Source organism: Pseudochaenichthys georgianus, chromosome 8 (assembly GCF_902827115.2).
Source record: "Pseudochaenichthys georgianus chromosome 8, fPseGeo1.2, whole genome shotgun sequence".
Classification (NCBI taxonomy): domain Eukaryota; kingdom Metazoa; phylum Chordata; class Actinopteri; order Perciformes; family Channichthyidae; genus Pseudochaenichthys; species Pseudochaenichthys georgianus.
The window spans coordinates 8142874-8167099 of NC_047510.2; the positions used below are offsets into that span (position 1 = coordinate 8142874).

The window sequence follows — 24226 nt, forward strand, 5'->3', positions numbered from 1 at the left end:
CCTTTTGTATTTACTGGAAACAGGGGAGAGAAGCAGGGAGACTGGTAAATATGCAGAATGGAATGTTATCATAGGCATATATAATGAGAGGTCTTATTATAAGCGTAGCAGCAAGTTTATTCCTTTCTAAACAAGTTTTTTTAGGAGTAAGAATCTTGTCATGGAAAGAATATGCTGGAAAAAAAGTCCTTTGAAAAACTAAAATACAAGTAAACGAGTGAAATGATGTATGGAAACTTCATGTAAAGCCTCCAAACCCATCTTTTCCCCATCTATGTAATGTGCAAGGAGGACAAGTGCAGAATGGGTAAAAAACTGTCACAAAAAAAGGAAACAATGTTAAAAACTTTACTGCAAACAACGTTTGTGAGCAGAGAGACAACAGCTTCATTCACTCTTCATCCCGTTCTTGTAATGTGACATAAAAGAAGCGGGAGCAGAGGCCTCGCGCCTGCCAACACTACCGCGGCTCTCCCCAGAATACAGATCACAGCCCGCTGTAATCATGCAAGTGGAGATCGGCAGTTTGGCAGTGCAAAGTGAACATCTCAGTGTCATGGGGCCGGATGGAAGCGGGGGAGGAGGGGGTGTTAGGGGCAGGCAAGGCGAGTTTCCCGGGACCCTCGTCACGACATATGCTGGCTAATTCGGATGGATCTCTGGCAGCTCTTCCGACAAATAAATAAATAAAGGAATAAAAGGAAGACGAGCTTCTAATTTGCCTTTGTAGTGTGTTACTCCCCCCCCCCGAACTCCCCACCTCCCTCCAATCCAGAGAGACAAACAAGTGGCGTGCTCAATCAGCGTCCATCCCGTCCCCCTTTGCATACATCACATGGAGGAGCTGCTCCCCCCCGCCCCATCTCTCCTATAGCTCGGATTCACTGAGCGCTCGCTAGGGACCGCTATACAAAAATATCCTCATGCAGCCTTACAGCTCCGCAGGGAGGGAGCACAATACAGCGGAGCTACATATAGTCCTCCCTGACAGGCAGCCTCAAACTGAGAGGGCTGCGGAGACAAATATATGAATCACCCACGGACAGGAAGTATTCAGGGGGGGGGGTTAGTTCAGGTATTACAGCCTGCGTTCCTTTCACTCATACTTTGTTTGAACAAGTCTATCTTTAGCAATTAAAAGTGGAGCCCATTAAAGGGCCGGATTACAGAGAGAAGGCCGAGTAGTGTCGAGCCATGCAGATGTGTTTGGTTGTTCAGCTGTAATAACAATGTGATGTCATGTGGATATGGTTTTGCGAGATTTTTCCAGCCACCCCAATACAATGGAATGTTGTTCAGACTATGATGGCTGAGAGAGTTCAACACAATACAACTTACACCTGAGACAATTGCACTTTCTTTTCTTCTTCCTTATCAACTCCACCACCGGCTTTGTTAGTTTGTTTTTCTTTCAGCAGGATTTTGCAGCGTCCATGTTGTTTTAACGTTATGACTTTAAACTCAGCACACCACATAAAAGCTGCTGAATTATAAAAAAGGAAATCTGAGGAGTACCTGAATGCACCATTGGCGGAGGTTTGCGCTGAAGTTGATGTTGTGTTCAATCCTGCCAATTCATCTTGAAAGATATTTATATTATATAAAGATATTATTAACTTGAAATCAGCTGTCACATATCGGCACAGTTGTAGAACGTTTTTCTTTGCAATCAATTGTTGTCAAATGTGTGAATAATTCCAAATTTGCAAAACTTTTTATAGAATTGAAATGATTAACTTGTTCATATGTTTTTATTCACATTGTGTTAAGCTCTCTTCGCCATCATACTGTAGCAGCTGTCCCTATTTGCAACCATCTGAAGGGCCAGACACCACCAGGGCTCAGTGATGGAATGCTTTAAGCTAACAGATAAGATGCACACATAATGCAACGATCCAAAATAAGATTCTGATAAAACCCTTAAAACAGCAACAACAACATCCATGTGTGAAGGCAGACATAATGTTCTTATAACTGCTTTATTCTGACACTGAAAACAATCAGAGGTTACTTATATGTCACATAAATAATCCATGAAATAAGAGAAAATGTCATAATAGTATACTATGAAATGAATCCAAAAGAAAATTACTTTACACCTTTCAGACAATATATTCTCATTATAGAAATTACATACAATTCAAGAACAGCTGAATTGAAAATACACAGATGACCCCACTTCATATAGGAATACATATAAAACAGTTAATCAGAGATTTGCGATATATGTATATACATCTAAATGTATTTACAAGTACTGTCACTTTTTTGCTTGGTTCTCTTTTGTACAAATATTTTTTAACTAATAAATGCACCTGCCAGCTTATCAGGGCTTAGTAAATACTTGTATTAAATATAAATAATGGATAAAGAGTCTTTTTCTGCTGCTATGTAAACGTTACTCAATACTACCATTAATAAATACGAACAGACGTGTGGTTCAAAGAGGTCTGGTTGCATATTAGGCTGGTTATGGAATACAATGAAAGCAAACTAAACGGAGAAAATATCAAAGTGTCTGTTTTATAAATTCACATTTAGATTACTTGCAGAACTAAACGGCTCAGACCTCTACAATACCGACATCCAGTTATTTACATGTTTTGTCTTTAACATTTAAGCCTTGATAAGCTGACAATGACACAGATAGACAATGCTAATGTAAACTTTTTCTGTAAACTGTAAACAAACCCGTGCAGACTGATAGGAGCAGATTCTAGATGACAATTATACTCAAACGTGTCCCTGTAATAACAGTGCAGTAGAATAATATTTCCAGTTGGCTTTCATCCCCCTGTCGCCTTTTGAAAGTCGGCCATTTTGAATTTCTTTGAATTTTATGCTTTTTAGTGAACATTTACGAAATTCTCCTAGGGCAGGGGTCGGCAACCCGCGGCTCTCGAGCCCTTGAGCTCAGACAAAAATAAGAAGGAAATCAAATAAAAAATATTTGCAGGACTATTTATATTTTGTTGCGCGGTTGAAAATGTTTCGTATCTTCTATTTTGAGGTGATACTGTACATACAAAAAATAGTTTTAATTAGGTCAACTAAAATATGCGTCACATCCTGCTACGGTCCCGCGGTAGCGCCTTTTCTTGGAGGCGAATAACCTGACCCCCGGCTCGATGAGCGAACTATGGATAAATCAAAGACAAGTACCGGAGGAACACAGGATTTAATTCTGCATGGACAGAGTTATCTGCTTTCACAGCAAACGATGCTGGCTTACCGGGCTGTTTGATATGTGGAGAGAAGTTGCCAAAGGTGCTGCAGCCTTTACGTATCGAGGAACAACAAGGGAGAGGAAGACAGCTGACGATCTTCAGTGATAATTCAATCAGTTAACTCTTTTTAGGGTGCAGCCATATGTTTTATTTATTTCAAAGTGGGCCCATTTGAATTGTATTCATTTCCTTCAAATGTGCAGAGGACTCGCCAAGTGCTGTGTTGATTTGTTTTAAAGTAGGCCCGTGTTTAAGAGTTCTTTGTTTATTATTAGAGGTACACAGTTTTCTATAATGTAATAAATAATAAATCCAAAGAAAATTTAGTTTTTGTCGATGATGTAACAATAAATACAACTTTATAAGCTATCAAGCTATCAAATATGTTTTGTGGCTCCAGACAAAATGGCTCTTTTGGTCAAAAAGGTTGCTGTCCTAGGGTGTAGAGCGGAACAAATATATTTCTTAACAGATTAATTGCATGTCAAATGTCATGTTATATTAAAAAGGAATAGTGGTAGCTCACAAATTAAATCTGTTTGTCGAAGAAAAATAAACATTTTTAAAACTATTATTATGTGTCTACTGAACATTGTCTTAGATAGGAAAGGCCAGACCTCTCTCACTGAAGTCCGATTGACAACACATTTGACACACGTGTCCATCTGAATGTGCCATGGTACAAAAAGCTCCATGGTACAGCAAGGCCCTGCTTACATGGAAGTCGGCCATTTTGAATGATATGCATTTTCCTGTGGTGCACAAACTACTCTTAAAGAGTAGATTGATTCACTTACATTTTTGGTGAGAATATACCATGTCAATATGGTATGTATATCATTTGAATGCTTTATAAAGTGGTTATTTAGACTGCAAATATTATGTTGATTGACTCATCAGTCAATCAATCAGTACTGTGATACATTCTGTCATGTTTGGAATTATGATGTTTTTGTTAGCATTACATTGTAAGTCTTGGATAAATACTGAATAAATGTCAATAACGTGTATAAGTACTTTTTGTTTTTCTCTATGACTGTGTAACGTTAAAAATATTTGATTGATACTGATATTTTAGAGGCTATTGTGATGTTATTACAGGGACTTAGAGTGAAGGCATGTAAAACTGTATTCTACCTACAATATGTTAGCAAACTGCATTCACTTCCTCTTTCTCTCTTATCTGAAACATACTCACACACACACACACACACACACACACACACACACACACACACACACACACACACACACACACACACACACACACACACACACACCCACACACACACACACACACACCCACACACACACACACACACACACACACACACACACACACACACACACACACACACACACACACGCATATGTATGTATATATATATAGAGCACAGGCACACACATTCACATCAGAAAACTAAAATCTACTTAATTCCATTCTAGCTTCCTAATAGTGGTCACTAACCAACACCCACACATGAACTCTGCTGCAGAGTTTACACTAGAAACTCACACAAATGCACAAACAACTTCACCTGTTTGGTTCAAAACAATATTCAAAGTTCACTTTGACTCATATAAAACTAAGTACTACAGTAGCATATAAAAGGAAGAACGACATTTGTTTACCCACGTGAAGATTATTTTAGACTCATGAGATTATGGAGTAATTTGTCTTTTTTTGTGTGTTGATATACAACATATCGTTTTAACATCTTGACTAGACATAACTAGCTGTATATGATACTTTTATAAATATGTAACATCTTGTATAGTTTGGAAAAGCAAAAGTGCAACAAACTTGATTTTTTTTTCTGAGACCACAAACACTTTTGTGAGTACATATAAATAAAATACTGTCAGCAATAGCTTTGAGTTGTGTTCCTAGCTGCAGTGACATCTTGAACCGCTAACAGCTACACAGAGATTTGTATTTTCGATCTGCCTCACGTAGCACACAGTTGTAATAGAAGCCAATGCAACCACTGTATGTGGACTAAGAGTCGAGCTCTGCTGCACTCTACACATTTACATCACGTCTCCTGGGTTCTTTTAGAATATATCGTACTGTACGTGTGAGTATGCAGTGTAAACTTAGTTATACAGTATATGTCTATATATATAATACAGTAGCTTTAATAAAGAACATCAAATCATCTCGTATAGAAAGCTGTGTTTGCTAAGAGGACAAACCTGCTGGTTGTGTTAGAAATGAAACTATCCTGCCTGCTGAGGAGTGTGTAGCACTGTATTGTTGTGTGTGATCAGTTCGTTTATCCTGAGGTAAAACATTTTGTGAAATGTTTAAAAAAGAGACTCTATGCAGAACAGCCCCCTGTCGGGTTCAGCCACCTCTTACTGCGTACCAGTGTGTTTGGGATAACACAGCGCAGCTTGAGTACAATTCTTCTGCCGTGGTGTTAGTGCCAAGTCTTCTGCAAATTACGTTCATCTGCAACTATTTAGCAATTTGTTTATTCTGCAAAAATGAGGAAGGCAGATTAAAACTAAAGGGATGCAGATTAAAATGATAAAGATAAAGTTGGATCCATAATGTTAATTAGCTTATGATGGATTTACCAGTTAATTGATTAATTGCACTAATCCGTCTAATAACTCCTGTTTACAAGCTTCTGAGGTTTATCTTGATGTATCTACCAATTCTTCCCCTCAATATCCATATGTCATTTTATGTGAGTAAGATATTAAAATGCCTTCCTATATAATGCATTACCAATGATTTCCAAAAAAAAAAAAAAAAAAATCCTTTGACTATGTTGAACAATATTCTAACTTTATTTCAACAGTAGTTAATATGTTTGAATGGCAACATTAAAGAGAGGCACTTCTCCAATTGTATATTTGACTCAAACTAGTTAGCCAGTGAAAACACTTTTATACTTCATTCCTCTAATTCTCGAGGAGCATCATGGTCTAAAAAAATTACTTTTTACATATTTAAAAAAAAAGAGTTAACAAGACGTTGCCGTTTACCAAGTTGGGTGTGATACAAGAAGGAATGTTGTTCTTCTAAAAGCACTGTGTATATGTGTCAGATGGGTGTGTTAACAATGTAATTACAGTGTAATGCTTGCTGCTGTAGTATTGGTGCAACGTGGGTAAAATAAGGGTGAATTACGGGTGCAATAACTGTAATATGAGTGTAATATTTCTGTAGCTTGAGTGTAATATGGGTCTAACAACAGTGGAACATGGGTGTAAGATATAAAATAGCAATCAATACATTTTCCAAAATATTGATATGCAAATCCCCATTTAATGTTTCAAATATCACTGCCAACTAGTAGAATGGGCGATGCGAACCGAGGGTGCTGGTTGGAAAAACAAACGCGCAATCCCCATTTTAACAGTTGTTTGTTCCTGAACACAACCAAGACAGCGCTCCACTTCCCCCTGAAACCGTGCAGAATAGTTGCATATAAACATCGAGTGATTTGCAGAAGACTGAGCCAAAGTGTGAGCATTGTGAGACAGAAATCTGATCTTCAGGCAGTGGTCTGCATGCTGTCAGACCACATAGTACAGCTTGTAAGGCTCCACTGCAAGTGCACAACAGTAGGACACTCCAACGTTTAAAGAAAAAAAAAAGCAGTCAGAACAGTGCCGTCTTTGAGCTAAGAATTACCGAGGCATGTGAGTCAGCGTGGACACCGAGCTCTTTGTCCTTAATGGAAGGTTAACATTGGAATTGGATCAGTGTGGACCCGATAACACCTGCTATGTTTCCAGTTTGTCATGCATGTATCATAAAAAAGAAATGCCCCAGTATATTCTTAGTCAGAGGACAGCGGCTGCGTATACACACACCTCTGAGCATGCATCATGCGTGCTGCAGTAGGCTCACATTGGTTACGGTGACACAGCACCCATATACAGCAATCAAGGTAATGCACATGTGCATACAACACTTTCCAAAAGAAAACCAAAAGCACAAAATGAATACAAAACAAGAGCAGACCAATGATGACATCAAATAGGTTGTTGTAGAAAAATCAGCTTGAGAGGGTGTCAGGGGGAGGGGCTCAGCGTGGGGACCTGGAAGCTTTTAGTTTGATTTAGCTCTCCACCAAGGACCGGGCCTTTGCTTGTTTTGTGTTTTGTTATTTTTTAAGATCGTTTTTTTTGTTTTGTTTGTTTGCTGCGGTAATGTCTCTGTCTTTTCTTTTTCTTTCTTTTAGTAGGGAGTGAAGCGACTGTACCCTCCTCTGTATAGGCTAGCCTGCAACATCAAAGATGAAAAAGTACCAATCAGTATTCAGGTGACAGCTTTAGTCCGTTTCTCTTTTTCACCACAAATTTCCTTCCTTTTTCCATGTAAGTTATTTATATATGTCGGAATGATGAGTTTCCATACGGGGACGATCATTAGTGGGGTTGGAAATGTTAAGCCAATAATTGGAGTGTGTGTTAGGAACAGGGTCATTACTATTTAGGATGCATTGGTGGACATGGAGTTTCATTGGGGAAGTGCAAAACAGAGCACTTCCTTGAAGAAACGCTGGGCCTTCGCATTTTAATTTCTTTCATTCATTTCTTAGGGGAATTAAAACATATTGTTTTTTCTACTGATGAAGAAACATTCCTATCTAGGGCAGAGACACATGAAGCCTGCGAGTGGGCCTACACCTGCACACACACACACACACACACACACACACACACACACACACACACACACACACACACACACACACACACACACACACACACACACACACACACACACACACACACACACACACACACACACCCTCCTCTCATCTTCCTGTGGCTCTGCTGCAATTAGGAATTCAGACAAACTCCAAAGGCTACTGAATGTCTTCAAAGGCTAATTTTGCCTAATTTCGGGGAGTCCTCTCTCTGGTGCGAAACTTTCATCCATACGAGACGCTTCTGCACTCTGGAAGCGAGTAAAGAGAATCTCAAACCTTAATCTCAGAGGAACTAATTATTGTATAGCTTTAAAATGCAAAAATGACTCCTCTCTGCTGGGGAACCATTAATCAAATATGATTACAGAATTAAGAACCACACTGCTCCTTCTCTTCGGCCCATGAGTGTCGGCCCGCAGCACGGCCTGCCTCCCAGTAGCCCTGCCATTTGTTCAACACCAAACCCCTGCCCCTCTCGAGTCTGTGTTAGCTCCCTGATCTCCTAACACACACAACATGAGGTATTTTTTGTTGGTCAAAATCTTCTACTTTGGTTGAGAGGAAACAATCAAAGTGTCAGAGGAAGGAAGGAAGTTTGGAGGAAAAAGAAGAAAGAATAAAAAACATTCAAGCACATTTTTTATTTATTAAGTAAATGAAGAGGAAAAAGAAATGTCTTAATTAATGAAAGCTTTTAGCTAGCAGCTGCACCGGGGAACTGTACGCACTTTTATTGTATTGTCATGTTAGTGAAAAATCGCATGCATGCCGGACTTTAAATTTGAGTCATTTCTCAAGCTGAGAGCACGCTTCGGATCAAGCTTGTGGGCACGAGGGGGAAGGCGAGACAACTCCCCCAGCCCCGTCTCGCTCTCTGTTTTATGTCCCACGGCACACTGCTGCATGCGTTTGAAGGTCCTTAATCTCTAGGTTTGGTTTTTGTGAGCCCGGTCCCATCTCCTCTTCATCATCAAAACTAAAAAGAGAAACTCTCTCTGCTTAAAAAAACAAAACAAAAACGCTCTTTTATTTATCATCACTTTTCATCTTTGATGTTACAGTAGCTGCAAAAGCTAGCTAAAAACAGACATTAACAATTCAACCTTATGCCTTCAAGTTTGGCTGGACTGAATGGAAAGTAAAGAAGATGATCCAGCTCACTCTGTAGTGAGGTGTGTAGGATGAACAGAATAATGCTGGGAAATGTAGTTATGTTAAGATGCAAAGTGTGGGTCATTCTCATTTCAGGAACATATCAAATTAATATTGCATGGGGGGGGGCATGACATACAGTATGTTAAGTGTCGGAGCCTATTTCAACATGCATTACCACTGAGCTCCACTAGGGTGTGCCAGATAGCATGACAACAAGCTATTGATGAATAAATAAACAAATAAAGACCAGTGACAGCTGCAGTCTCTGATCTTTATTTTTTTAATCGTGTGAGTGTGTGTGTGTGTGCGAGCTGGTGTCGTGGTGTTTCAGACGGGCTGGACGCAGAAATACAGGCGGTGGCCTCAAAGACTTACCATAGTCCCCACACTGTATGTGGCTGCGGGGCCAATCGTGTGGTGGTAGGGGTCTGCCGTTGCATAGACTCTGCCATAGCTGCACAACAGGAGGAACAGAAGAAGACAGTCATTGATCTCTCATTGACGAGGAGAGCGGAACATTTATGCATGCTTGTTTAATGCTCGAGCCCTCGAGTCAACTCTTTCAAGTCTCTAACACAATCAATTATTTCCCTCCCCGGCCTCCTGGGCTTCCTGCATTATACAAGGTGGTTCAAAAAGGGGAGTTCAAAGGTGGCTGAATTATACTTGTCTTTTCATTGTCATCTTGATTAGGTGCAAGGAATAGGTAATGAGCAGGGAGAGAGGGAGGCGGAGAGAAAGAAAGAACGAGAAGAAAGGAGGAGGCACAGTGGCTGCTGCAGGGCTTGGTCTCTCACCCTGCTTTTGTTTACCCAGAATGCACGCTGGGCTCACGCCCCTGTCTTTTCATTGTTGCTGGTTTGGAACTAATCCTTCCAATTTCCTTCTGAGACAGGACAAGATGTGTCTGCCTCATTTATTTATTTATTCGACTTCACATATTCCTCTATTTACTTTCCTCCGGGTTTTTTTCTCCCCTCAATGCTTGCTTGCAAATGAGGGTCTGCACGGAGCAGATAAGGCACACCCAGCCAAGGACTGAGGGCACCAACTCAACCAGGAATAAAACGGGAGTGGAGAGAGGAGAGGAAATTCTCCTAAAGGAAACAACAAGACATACAGCCGCTCATGCCTCTCGCATGAGCTACGTTCACTTATATAAGATCTAAATATGGCTCGGTCCATTTACGTCCGGCAGCACCCAAGGTCAGTGAGCAGGACGTGAAATCAGAAAGGCTGCCTCGGCTCCTTGGGGAGGAGGCCGGCGCCATGAGATGGTCAGAGGGAGTCTCCATGGTCCTCTTATCTTCACTGAGCACTGAGCCCCACAGGCCCTCTAAGGCTAATACATCTACAAAATGACTCTCACCAGAGTGGCAGTGCTGACGCCTGGCAGGTCAAACCACCGTGCACAAGGTCGCAGAGCCTCCACAGAGCCATATGGAGGCCGGCAGGGTCTCCACAATGTCACTGGCTCCTCTCTAGGCTTCTTTGATACATCACGCCCACTGCTATGAACTGTGGAGGTACTTAAAGGGGCTTTGGTAGTGCAGCCTGTGAGCACTGCAGGAGGCTTTCCAGATAATACATGTTTCATATTTTCCAGGGGGTTTCACACGCCTTCCTCAATCCTGGTGACCTCTTTCTATGATTGTCTACGGTTAAGTCTGATAAGGTAAACAATAGCAACAAACCCCTATTGATCCAATGGGCACGACCGCTTATTCAAAAGGAAACAAACAAAACAATCAAGTTGAGGGCAAATTACTTGAAATCTCAGAGGCAAGAAAAACAGGAATGAAATCACTCTGAGAGAAAAAAAAAGAAATCCGCCGTCCAATTTCTGCTCTCGCCGAGCACGGCTGCTCATAATTCGAGCCGCGGCGACGGCCTGATAAATCTTACATTATCGATATGATCTTCAGGCTCTCAGGCAGGGTGTACGTTATCACAAGTGACATGCTCAATCCTTCCCAGATTAGATTCCCAAACCAGCCCACATCCCCGGCTGACAACGGCTTTCAGGGGCCGGAATGAATCAGCGACGCCTGCTCAAACGGAGCACCTGAACCAGAGTGACATCACTCAGAAGTGATAGAGCTCCTGCCGGTCCATCTCTCCCCCGCTCTCTGTCTCTCCACCTCCCCTCTACAGACCTGAGGCCATTCATAAATACCGCAGTGATATACCCACTCTCCCATCACAAGCACCGAGTCACGACATATATCACGGCTTTTCTCATCCAGTCCAACAAGGTTAGTCCTTCTTTTTTCGGTGTGTGTTCTTTAGCTCCGAGCTAAAAAGAATATGACGGTTTGCCTAATAGATAACTGAAGAGGTGGGAAAAAAAAACATAGCCCGGAATAACCTCCATAGAATATTACAAAAGTGCAAGAGAAGATCATTCATCACACACATTCTCCGCCGACGATTGCAGATTCTTTTTGGAGGAAAGCTCTGTAATTGCTTGAAACTAAAATCTGCTACTTCTACATTGCTCGATATCATTCTGCTGTATTCTCAACACTCGGTTTCCTTCAATCTTCCTCATCTGTTTCTACTCCAGTCTGTAATTCCCTTGACAAAAAAAAAAACATAACCTGATTAATATATTGGATCAACTTGTTGCTTTAAATCGAAGTTCCCATTAACAAAAAGAGCTTGTCGAACACGGTGCGGAGTGTCTATCATTCTACTCTAAACTCAACGCTGGTTATTGAGCGATACGTTTGGTATCTTCTGCTTATCGTGCAGGGGGGAGGCGATATCTGCCTTCTCTAGGATCTCTGCTTTACTGAACAAAATACAACATTAAAGGGGCCCTGGTATGATTAGGGTTTTCCCTTTCCTGTCGTGTGTTATCTCGGTGTTATTCCTGCTGTGTGTTGTATAGGAGGTAAAAGGCAAACATCCCTGCCTTCCCTCCAGAGGGAGTTTGAAGCGCCTCCATTGGACTACTTTGTTTACTTCTGTAACATATTGACATCACCATGTAACACCCGCTAAGGGGCGGTACATCTCTAAGCGGCTGAAAAATCACAACAGAGCCAGCCAGCTAACCAATCAGAGCAGACTGGGCTCTGGTTTCAGACAGAGGGTGAAAAGAGGTGCTGATGACAGTGAAGTATGAGACAAATAAAGACCGTTTTGAAAATGTAAAGCATGGAGACATTTCACAGTAGAACCACTAAACACAAGTATGAACCTGAAAAGGAGCGTAATGGGGCCCTTTAAAAACTTTATAATAACAACATCTTACTCTGATGACTGTTTCTATGACCCCTGGGATCACACAGTGTTCCATGCATTGATTTCTGATGCCATCTGGGCCTAATGCAACACCTAATGCATATAGAAGTCCTGGGTTGCGGTCCAATTTACAATTTTGCGTAGGAAGGTTCCTAACGGAGTGAAATGACCCGGAAGTACTTTAGTGGCAGCCGTGATAAGAGCCGTTCAGCTTTTCTAGATGATAAGGTAAGGAGTTTCAATGCTTCCTTTGTAATCTCCTTTACCTTAGGATGTATTTGTTCAACATGTTGAATGGTGAAATACTCAGCGATAGAGGTGGAGGCCTAACAAGTTATGCGTTTTTGCAACAAATGTATTTTTGTTTCAACTCCAACCTTGGTAATGAAGAATATATTTATCACTGTCCAAAAGCGTGCATGGGGGCAGGTCCTGATGAATTGTCCTAACATATTTACTTAACCCCATGATGTTGGAGGAAGAGTGGTTAGGAAACGATGATTGGAGCTGTTTTGTTTTTTACGATTCGACTGCAACCCTTATGGTAAATAAAGAATGGATGAAGGGATTCTCACCTGTCACTGTAAGCAGCGGTGGTGGCGGGCTGGGCAAATCTGTATGCTGCATATCCTCCCTGTAAACATAGCAAAGTGTTAATAAATAATTAAACACACACAGAGAAAAGGGTAGATCTCACAGACACAAACAAGAATTCATACACAGATTGCCTTAAATGTCACCGCAGTGTATCTGCTCGCATGTGCAACGTCGGACACCAGAGGGCGCTGTTTGATGTACGAGGCAAGTGGTGGCAAACGGGGGATGAATGAGAGGCAGCAGATTGGAGGGGGGTCAGCCATTGTCAGCAAAAGCATAACAAGAGGCTACGTGAACCAAATATTTTAGATTGAGGAAGCGCAGCTGCTACATTATTGAAGAGACCCTTTTACCTATACAAGACCCCCTCGGCTCACAAATTAGGTAAGAAGGCAGGAGACGGCCGGACCGTGGGGGAGTCAGGACCGCTGGGGAGTCAGGACCGCTGTATTCATTTGCCAGAGTGGGGAAGGAATTAAAGACCTCATTGTGGAGTGCTGCTATTACTCTCTTTGAGAAATGAAGCTGTACTCCCACTGTTTTTCTATTAGCGCCAGTGGAGTGTGTGCCCGTCTGCGCCTATACCGTGGATAGGTGGCTTTTAATAATGCATGTTTTCATTCATTTTTAAAACTCACGGGGGGAAGACGTCCGACGGAGAGTGGTGCAGGGAGGCAGCGGTGCGGTGGTTGCGGCTGCACGTGAAAAAAAAATCAGGTCAGGGCCGCGGCGAGAGAATCCCACTCCACGCACAGGAAGTCCCAGCACTCGAGGCAGATGACTTCCTGTGGGACAGCCATGCCTTGGGACTGCGCTGATTACAGCAACAGCCTGAACAAACACGGACCAATAAATCACTCTCCCACATTGTCAAATCCTGCACACAACAGTGCAGCACATTTGTTATTTTGTCGTGCCGAGTGCGTGTTTCTGCATTCATGTATGTATGCGCTTCCACATTGAGATGCATGCATGCATATATATAAGCACATGCGATGTATGTAGAGTAAATCCATACGCAGCCAGTTTCTGCTAATGTCAGCGAGTCCTTTATTTCCAAAAAGGAAGCCTCGACGAATCAGCTTGCTGGTTTTGACAGCAGGACAGTGTCCACTGAATGATTGTGGAGGACACTGAGGGGCGGCTTGCTCTTGGTCACTCGAGGCCTCCACGCGCACTCAGCCAGTCTGAAGCAGTGCAGTGGCCAGTGCCAAAACTAATGGCAGGAAAGCACCAGGGTCTGGCGTGACGGGTTGAGCGATGGCGCTACCTGGCCGGGGCCGTGGTCAGGGGACATCTGGGCGCAGGACTTAGCTGGAGGTGGCTGAACGAGTGCGAGAGGCAAACAATATCACTCGGAGCACGGCCCGGGTCTCGCCTGTGGTGGTGGGTGTCGCTACAATAGAAAGCAGTGAAATGCAGTCCTATCATGTGGGCTGGTGTGTAAGTGATATATCACCGGGGTTCAGCAACCGTGCTCCCAGACACTGGGCAAAAGTGAGAGGCAACTGTCATCTCGCTATCTCGGGAGACGGAAAAAAAAAGCCGGCAGAATAAAAGGGACAAATTACATCCCCTCCTCAAACGTTTGGACGAATGTCAAAGTGGGGCAGCGTGGTAATTTCAGCATTATCTCCACAGCGTCCATGCTTTTCTCTGTCAAGGGCGACGTGCAGCAGGGCCAACCCCGATATGACCCTGCCTGCACGGACATCCAGAGGGACGGCTAATCCCTTTATCTGCTGCCGCTCCTCTTATCTCCCACATGGTGATTGCTGGGAGGAAACCGGCTCCTCTCAGGCCTGCCCGAGACTCCCTCGGGCAAGGCAGGGATATCCCGTCCAAACCCTTCGGATTGAACACACAAACACAACACGGAAGAGAAGAGTAGAGGGACGAGCCGCCTCAAAAACAAATCTAAAGTAAGAAATGACCTGACTTGACATGGGACACTGAGCCTGGGTTCTGCCTCTTTGCCAAAGTCTGAGATCATAGGAAGGGAGAAGGGAGAAGAGAGAGAGAAGGAGGAGCAGAGGGGGTTTTAAATGTGGTTGTTGGGTTTCTTGGCACAGCAGAGAGAGGCCTAATCGACGCCGGCTTGGCAGCGAGGCTGGGGGAGCGCTGCGGGCTGAGGAGATCACATTTGTGTCTCCAGGGCTGGGCTTTTTGTCTGCTTTACTTCTGTTTCATCTAGGCAGGCAGGAGGAAGAGCCAACTGTACTTACATAGATCTCTGCACCATAGAAGCCATCTTGGTACACCACCCTGTGAAATAAAAGAAACAAGGAGCATTAGTTTCCGAAAAGCGCCCTGAATCTCAGCCCTACACCTACTTCCACCATGTCAGGTCTGTGGGCTCAGCTCTTTGCAGCTTCAGTGTGCTGAACCACACATAATGAATGACACATTAAAGGAAAAAGTGCAACCCTTTCACATCCCCGTCCAATTTTCTGCTCTGGTCAAATTGTTTGTCTTTCCAGTTGCTGCAGTGTTGTCGAGAGGTGGTGGGGAGAGGAGGGGAGGGGAGGACAGAAGAAGGCAGCGAAGGACCATTACATGACTCCGCTATATAAATCAACCAGCTGCCATCAGTAGCGAAAGGGCCCTGGAGTGGGAGGGAGGGCAAAATAGAGCACGTGGGATTTTCTAGTCTGAGCTTGGACAGCAAGTCTCTCCCTGCAAGTAAGACGGATCCTGATCCAATCACAGATAGACAGCTATAGTGGGCCCTGGGCTGGCCCCCGTCAGACCTCTCCCACGGCCACACAGACCACTGCTGATAAGAGCGAGTGTGAGGCAGGGGCTGCACAAAGCCAGGAGATCAGCACAGACCCTGGTCACAGCCCAGTAATACGCTATCTGGGCTCTCTGCAGCTCTCCCTGTGGCTTTGTTAGCTCCTCTTCTGTCAATAGCACAGACGTAAGGATAGGCAGAGTTAAGGGATGAACATACCTAGATAGCAACAATGATTTTCCCCCCGAAGGAGTACAACCCCTTTGAGACAGAGTAGAATAACACAAAGGGGGAATAATTGAGTAAAAGGACTGCAACACCTCGCGACCAGTGTTATTATTTTAACACGTTTCAAGAGGCCCTTTTAAGCTTTTTGCCTGTACTGTGTCATATAGGCACAAACTACTAATATGAAACACAAAATGTGCATAAAATGTCAACTTTAAATATATATATTTACTATAATGCATTTTTCATATTGAATGACTAAAAATGTCACAAAAGGAAGTGTTTCCTTTTTGAGATGTGAATGTATGACTGGCACACCTACATTCAGTATGGAAGACTGCAGCATGTGCATGCAAACATAATTGGAGCATGAACATCCTACAGCAGCAGCAACACGACGAAAACACTGAGCGCTGTCTGAAGTGCTCATCGTTGTTGTTTTCAGCATGCAGGTGAGAGACTCAATACTCACGCTCCGTAAGCTGGGATGGGTGGTGGGGGTGGAGCTGTGCGGAACGTGTTGTACACGGCCCGCCCCCGGCCTCTCAAGTGGGCACCCCTATAGGCCACGGTAGCGCCTGTGGCAGGGTAGGGAAACCCTGTTACTGCGGAAAAGGAGAGAAAATGACTTTCAGAAAACATCCTCCACTTGGCATTGCTTACCTTTTGACAGAATACATTAGAGAGAGACGTGTGGCACTGCTTTGCCTATGACAGAATGCATTATGGGGAAGACAAGGAAACAATAGATTTAATCTTTTCTAGGTGCGCCTCATCGAGCACTCTCCCCTTTCCCAGCTCGCTGCTTTGTGCCGTACTCAGCAAGGATCCACATTTGCTGTACGCATCCTTTCCTGGTGCCTGGCGAGGGGCAGCCTTGAAGCAGAGGCAGGTAATGGATGCAATACCACTAGTTTCGCACCACGGCTTTTGCATAGTTTCAACACAATGGGCTAGCAGCGAGGAGAACAGTGGGAGGGCGGACGGGGAGAGGTAGAGGGCGTTTCTAGGTTTCTGGCTCCAGTCGAATGGAAGGTTGTTGAACAATCCGACTGATCGGAACCTTCCCCAAGGGAACGTGGAGCAGATGGGCTGTACAGCCGAGGCCCAAACCTCAGCATCACCCCACCCCAAACCCATCTGGGACCATCTTTGGCCAATCACAAGGCCACATATGTCCTCTGCTGACGGCTACCAGTGAGTGAGTAGGGGTTGTGGCTAAAGGGCTTCAGCGAGGGGTGTGATGGTGAGCAAAATGCCCGCGGTCACAGATCATTAGAGGACGGGCGATTGTGATCCTTCGCTCTCTACTTAACCTTCAATCAGTCCAGTGGCTGTCTGATTACATGGCGGTGCATACGAACACAGCCATCTCTAGACATGATTAAGTTGGCCTCCTCCCTTCCAGCAATCGTAAAATCCCTCACATCCCCCTTCCCAGGTTCTTTACCCCCCCCCCCCATGCCTAGTCCATCAAAACACAGTCATCCCCATTATTCATCATCCCCAGCGACGCCCTCTCATCACCCTCCCATCACCCTCCCCTTATTATTCTTTATTCATTTCCATGACATGTTTTCGGTGAATTCATCACAGAACGCTTTTCAATCAGACACGTGAAGAGGAGCTCTGGGTCTGGCCTTGTTGGTGTGTTGGGGGCTCAGTTGGGGTGACTAGCACAGGTTAATAACATGTATCCGATGTGTTTGAGATGGACCCGCTGCCGCCAAGGCGACAGCACGCAGTTCCTCGCAATAGCAGACGAAGATGCAACGAAGATCCACGGTGGCTCGTGTAAACATCGGTGGCGTGCAGGGAGTGAGGGCGGGCGTTGCCGTGCCGCGTGCGACCCTGCAGGTGGACGAGGCCAGTGAACACCCTAATGAACGACGCACACCCAGCCCCGCTGCCTCAATAACGCTGACAGGGAGACAGATTAGTGGTGCTTTTGAAAACACAGAGAGCCAGGTTTAATGTCTTCTGCCATTAACACCACGCTCCATTAGTGGGTCTGCACGCATATTCAAACTCTGCGTCTCTTTTGGCCAGGTAGCACACACACCAAGGTGCACAACACTTTGTTTGCTGCCAGCGAACCAATAGACTCGCCTGGACTCGCAGTGCCCCCTCCCCCCCAAGTGATTTATAATGCTGACCTTGACATTTAAATTAGTCTCTTTCTTTGGAGCAGTGGACATCTGAGTGCGCTTTGCTAAAGGGCAAACACAATCCTCTCTGATAGCTTCCGAGGTGTTTTTCCCTTCTCTTCTTAACAAATCGCTACTACACCGAGGCCCCGGGAAGTCCAACCCTTTCTTTTTTGGAACTTGGTATGCAATATGCTTGCGGTGATGTATGTGAATGTAAACTTATAATGAGTTGGCGATAGGCTACACTGCTTCAATAATAACCCATAAATCAAAGGCACTGTCACACCTGGGTAAGCCCGTGAAAAGCAACAACAGCTACGGCACAAACCTGGTCTAGCCACCAAAGTCAAACACCTTTTTCCAGGAGGGGGGGGGGGGGGGGGAATGGAGAAAATATGAGTTATGCGCTGGAGGGCGGCGGGGTCACGCCGCACCTCATATGTCATATGTGTCAACCTGGGAGAAGCTCAGTACCTGCAGAGCCAGTTGGACCTGAGGTAATCCAGCTCTGTGCCAATGATGGGGTCATAACCCGCTCCCATAAAGAAAGATCTGATCTTCCACAAGGTTGATCTCTCTAATACTTCCTGCTCAAATACATCGGGCAACGCGCACTTAATCCACGCACTGGGGACCGAAAACAGCTTAATCTAATCAAGAGTCTGGAGCTTAATTATCCCCCCAACGTACACTCCAACAAGGAAGGGATCTGTCTACTTATAATAAGCAATTAGCCTTTCTTTTCTGTCATTTATACAGCTGCTAGCTTTACACGAGTACTCAAGACAAGTCCACCTTAGTAGCAGACACTGTGAAAAGCTACTTGTCTCCATAGGAATCAGCTGCAGAGGAGAGTCCCTCTCTGCCAGCCTGAGGGGAACTGGCCATATGAAGGGATTTCTAAGTGGCAGCTGTCCACGGTGCTGAACACATCCAACTAGGAACAATCCAGATAAGTCGGCCAATTGTTGTCAAAAGAGCTAAACAGTGCAACATGCATCTGCCTCTCAATGCTTTTTACACTTTAATCCATCCTTTGATGTGTCCTTTCTGTCAGCAATTGTTTGTTTTTTTAAATAAATGTTGAGAAAATCAAATGAATGCCAATTAAAAGGGATTTTAGGCCTACAGATCTGCATGCGCACAAAACATATGCACATAGATGAAGATTTAAATTTAAAACATTATTTAAACACACTTCCTATTAATTTCTGTGCTAGCTTTAGCTTCACACACAATCACTGTATGCATCATTTGAACTGTAAGGTGCACGGGTGCCATTAAGCCAGTACAAGGGACCAGGGAAAGGGCAGACAGATGGTTGTTGTGAAGCATAGATGTACCTATATATATATAGGACTAAATCTGGGGTTTGTTCTATAAACCGTGTTCCAGATCAGCGCACAGTAAAGGAGGGAAAGGTGAGCACAGATCTTGGATGCCATGATTTGTCTCATTGCTATGTTTTTATTGCCTCCATTTGACTGGGAATCCAATCAGCATGTTCCTTTGTCCAGGCTTCTGGGGGACTTTTTAGGTGGAAACAAGAGGATGTGGACTCCCCCCCCCCCCACTTCTCCATCAGTAGGAGGAGCCAATCTACCCTGGAAGAGGTTAAGAGCGGGGAGCCGGCGTGAGGCTCTCATCCGTCATTCTCCTGAATGGGTTTTGAGGACAATAAACCTGTAGCGCCAGGACGAATGGAGACGAAGTGTGCTGTCACCGAGCCAGGATTTATGGCTCCCAATTTCACTGATCTCCCGCACAGAAATGAGGACTGATAAACAGTGATTAATCGCCTTTATATCCCACTTTACTCCCACCAAAAGTATATTAACTGTAGCTATGATGATTCTGGAGAATGTCCTGAATCCTGTGATGCTCATAAGGTGGGAAGAAGTCAAAAAGCATGATCTGTTATTTTTTTGTTTTTTTTCAGAGCAAAAGCGACTCTTTGCTGCTCATTAGGGCGGGTTTGTTTAAAAAATGTATCTCTTATTTATGTATCCCATCTTCCCAGCTGGCAAGCATATGTTGTCGTTTAGGCTTGGCAAACTCCAGTGCCATGTCAAGACGACTTGAAAAATTAGCAGCCAATAAATCACCCAACCCCTCCTGCTTCCCCTGCCTGGAGTGGTGGACCACACTCCCTCTGATTTATGAGATGATTTGGGAAGTGTGTGTGTGTGCGTGAGTGTGTGTGGGTGCAAAACGGAGAAAGTGTGCACAGAAGCGGGGACATGTATTAGTGTCTGTGTTCTACATAGGTTATCTATTTCTGTATGCTGGAATGCTTTGGTCTGCGTGAAAAAAAGGGGGCAGTGTTGTGAGCATATAGGTCAGTGAAATGACTGTTTACACAACTTACTTAATGTCCGCATGTGTCAGTGAGTGACATTTTCCCCGGTACCTGTTTGAGCACCTTCGAAGGGATGTGTGCGTGTTTGTGTGCGTGAATAATTATCAGGGGAAGATGTCGAAACCGAGGGAGTGTTAGGGGGGAAGGAGGAGGCACTGAGGGGGTGAGGGGTTGGGGATGAAATAAAAATGATAGATGACTGCTTTCTGTCATGGACAGTTATTTAGAGGTTCGCCGTAAAGCTGTCCGGGGAATGAACAGATTTTAGTCTAATGAGCAGAAAGGAAAGCCGTTAAAGTGGCGCGATGTGCTCAGCACTTCTTCCAAATGAAATAGTACCATTTCCCCCTCATTAAAATGCAAAGGGTTCATATAACATACAGCAATAAAGCTGGCATGTCGAGGCAGAGAGAGATAGGGAAAACCCCACTGAGCTCATCTCATTCCTCCATTACGGAGAGCAGAAGGAATAGCGGCCTTCGACAGGGTAGGTGCCAACAATATCGCTCACTCAATCTCCCTTATTCGGTTAGCTCTGTAAAAGTCAATCTGGCGCACTTGGCAAATCCATCCACAGCAGCAGTCTCCACAATCTGATAACAGTTGCAGGGGCGCCTGCTCTTGAAATCATTTTTTTTTCAGCTTTACAGTTGCACACGGCGCAAACAATGGCTCAGGCTCCCTCAGCCACTCAGAGAAGCTTGGATCATCCACTGCTTATCTGCCACGCTCTCAGATTCACTTTGATTTGAGGGGCATTTCATGTTCAGCAGGTGCAGGATGAGCTCGATTGGAGAAATGCAGGGGTCAGATCGGGATTGGTTGCGGCTGAAAGTGGCCTCAGGTATGGTGCGGCGCGTGAGGTTGGAGAGGGAGGGAAAACAACGCTCAACATTCAGAGCTGCACACGCTGTAAGTTATCTTACCGGCATACAGTTCAGGACCGTAGACAGCTCCCACCACTGGATTCAGCTTCCAGCCTGGTGAAGGAAAAAAGTCAACTCAACTGAAAATGAGAACGAAAAACCTGATTGTCTTTAAGTTTTACGATACTGTCTGGAGCTTACCGTTCGTGTAAGGGTTGGCCACTTTTTTGTTTGTCATCACTCGTGCTGTTGCGTTGTTCACCTGTTAAAGCAACACAGACTGTTATCACCCACCTTCACAGCCTTTATATATCGAGCACGGGCAAAACGCAAGCAGCATACCAAGACAAATTCATAAAAAGATAAAACAATGTAGCACTGTGGTGTGAGTTCGGCTCACCCGTGCAGGAATGTATTCATCATGCCTTACGTATTACCAAGTTATTGTGAATTGGGGGGAAGGCATGCACCACTTACCCACAGGTATGAATACAAAACAACTTTCAGATTCAGTAATTGGTTGGATAAACAAATGAATTCCAAAAGACATTTCTAGATTTTCTTCTATTGACCTGATGAGAATGACTCGGGGGGGGGGGGGGGGGGGACGACTCGGCTCATCGTAAACAAGAGCAGGCAACACTAAACGATGGTGACAAGGCTTCTCAGATTTGACAGGGACCCAGAGGATGATGGCATGCATTCATTCTGCTTTTGCAGGTAATGATGGACAAGTAGCGTGTCCACGTATGGACCCCACATTCCACTCAAGTTATATGCACCATTATGCATGCATGTTTCCAGGCACACAGGGATGCAAATATCCACACACGTACACACGGCATCCTCATGCTAATGAATGGCTTTATGGGTACATGTAGAAGGCAGCAGACAGGAAGTAGAAAATGACGGTTAAAAGAGGCGGGGGGAAAAGGAAAGCACCTCTATTTTGCGTCCCTCTACGATTGTACCATTTAGTTTCTCCCGCGCACGATCGGCATCTGTGCTTGTTTCGAAAGTTACAAACCCAAAGCCCTGAGAGCGCCAGGTTAGGATAGAGAAAGGAGAGTAGGAAAGGATGGACACACACACACACAGAAAAAAAGAAAGGGGAGAGAGGGGAAAAAAGAGGTGAGAAGACAGGAGTAGCAGCAGCAGCGGCGGCGGCAGAGTCGAGTTGTAAGCAGCCAGATTAATTAGAGGCAGTTAGTGCGGCGTCAGGAAACAGCAAACAGAGAGATCCGAGGAGGAGAGGATAACGGTGACATGACCCCGCACAACAACACCAACCAGCCTGCCTGCTTTACCCAATTAAACGCCACGGCACCTGTGCCACGGGTGAATGTCAGGAGGCGGCGGATGCAAAACGCTGTGTTAGCTGCCATAATAGTGGTGTAATTATCAACACACATTTTGGGCAGCGCGGTGGTCGCTCAAACGAGCCCCTTTGAAGACGTGGGAGAAGGAGTGAATGAATCCTCGGGGGACATGTTAACCTGCGCGTTGACTATTTGTAATTCACTTCTCTGAAAATGACAAAAAAGTGAATGGTGTCGCCGCAAATACCATCCATCTGTGATAAAGATATTGACTTTACACCCTGACCAAAATATACCTTGCATTTCTACCCCCCCCCCCCCCCCCCAAAATAAAATCCTCCCCCCCCCAAAATAAAATCCTCCCCCCTCCCTTCTTCCCTGAGGGGGTTTGTCACTTCCTTGAGTTATGTGGACTGGGACCCTGGACCTGAGCTCTACAGCAGCAGCAGCAGCAATGAGATATGCCGGCCAAGTCCCATTCCTTTGGTTTCTATATATACTTATAGAGGCAGGAGGGGGAGGGGCATGGCCGGCGCTGCCTGATAATTGCTTGAGGATGTAATACATGTGAGAGATGGCGAGCGGCGTGATCTCGTATGCATACACAGGATCTCAGAGGTTGCTATTTCCAGCATAAATAACACAAGACCTGTCCTTGGGGGGAAGAGAGATAAAGAAATAAATTCAAAAAAGGAATTGAGGGCAAAATTAATCCTTTGGACATTCACCCGACTGTTACCCCCTCCATTTTTTTTTTTATCATGCACAAATAATTAGCTTACAAGAGGGGCGAGTGGAGCCACCATTTTTCAAAGGAGACAAACATATTGAATGCAAATTGCCAAAGCTTCATAGGAAATAGATTGTTTATTAATGGCCTGGTAGGTTCATTATATAGCACACAGGGTGCGGGGAGAGAGAGAGGCATCATGGGTAATGGCTTTGTAGGGCACAAACAATAAATGCTTGTTACGGCGGAGGAGGCAGGTTTATCCGGTGCTCAATCTTGTCTGGCAGAGGGGGCTGAGTGCAGCGGCTCCCAGGCTCCCTGCATGCCTGTGTACCGGCCCAAACTACTCCCAGGTATGAATGGGAATCAATAGTATTCATGCCTCAACACCCAGCCAGGGATCCTGTCTCCTTTATGAATGGAAAGCTGTGGAGCTTAGTGCACTCTATTAAATGAACAGCTGGATGAGTAGCACTCGGCTGTTCGCACCACCGCGGGCCTCACCTGTCCATGGTAGGTGGTTAGGAGACTGATACTGCAGCACAATGCGGCGCTTTGGCTATGCTACTGCTGGGTTATTGGAGTTATTGCTTCAGGGGTTCAGATTTTTTGACATAATCAAGATTAAGATTACAAGAAATACATTTCCATGACTTTAAAGGATTGGGCTGTCTACATATTCTGTATTCTTGCATAATTCCATAAAAAGACCAAAGCCACAGTATTCCCTGTGCAGTCAGAGCGTGTTAAATGGTATTCCTCTGTGCCATTGTTGATTAAACACATCACAAACTCACAGTGTAGAATAATTGACAATTTCATATATTGTGGGCCGTCGTGTTGATGGAAATGTACACTGGAGGAACACATGTGGAATAATCCGCTGCTGAAAATAGTCCTCAACAGCAGGACCTTTGTTACTATTCTTTAAGTAAC

General features: G+C 44.5%; 1 protein-coding gene across 7 annotated transcripts in view; it reads right to left on the minus strand.

Moving 5' to 3' along the window:
• Window positions 1–2102: 2102 nt before the first annotated feature.
• The window catches only part of LOC117451610 (RNA binding protein fox-1 homolog 3-like), a 480467-nt gene continuing 458343 nt past the window's right edge, over window positions 2103–24226 (minus strand). For 4 of the 7 annotated variants that reach the window (XM_071203960.1, XM_071203958.1, XM_071203964.1 and 1 more), the window contains 8 exons: window positions 22184–22276; window positions 21443–21503; window positions 21302–21355; window positions 16339–16471; window positions 15130–15169; window positions 12883–12941; window positions 9434–9512; window positions 2103–7470 (listed from right to left, as the gene is read on the minus strand). In XM_071203960.1, the coding sequence (XP_071060061.1) occupies window positions 7426–7470; window positions 9434–9512; window positions 12883–12941; window positions 15130–15169; window positions 16339–16471; window positions 21302–21355; window positions 21443–21503; window positions 22184–22276 (564 nt within the window). In that variant the 3' untranslated portion in view covers window positions 2103–7425. The remainder of the gene's footprint in view (window positions 7471–9433; window positions 9513–12882; window positions 12942–15129; window positions 15170–16338; window positions 16472–21301; window positions 21356–21442; window positions 21504–22183; window positions 22277–24226) is intronic. The other 3 variants (XM_071203963.1, XM_071203962.1, XM_071203959.1) reach the window with 2 other exon arrangements.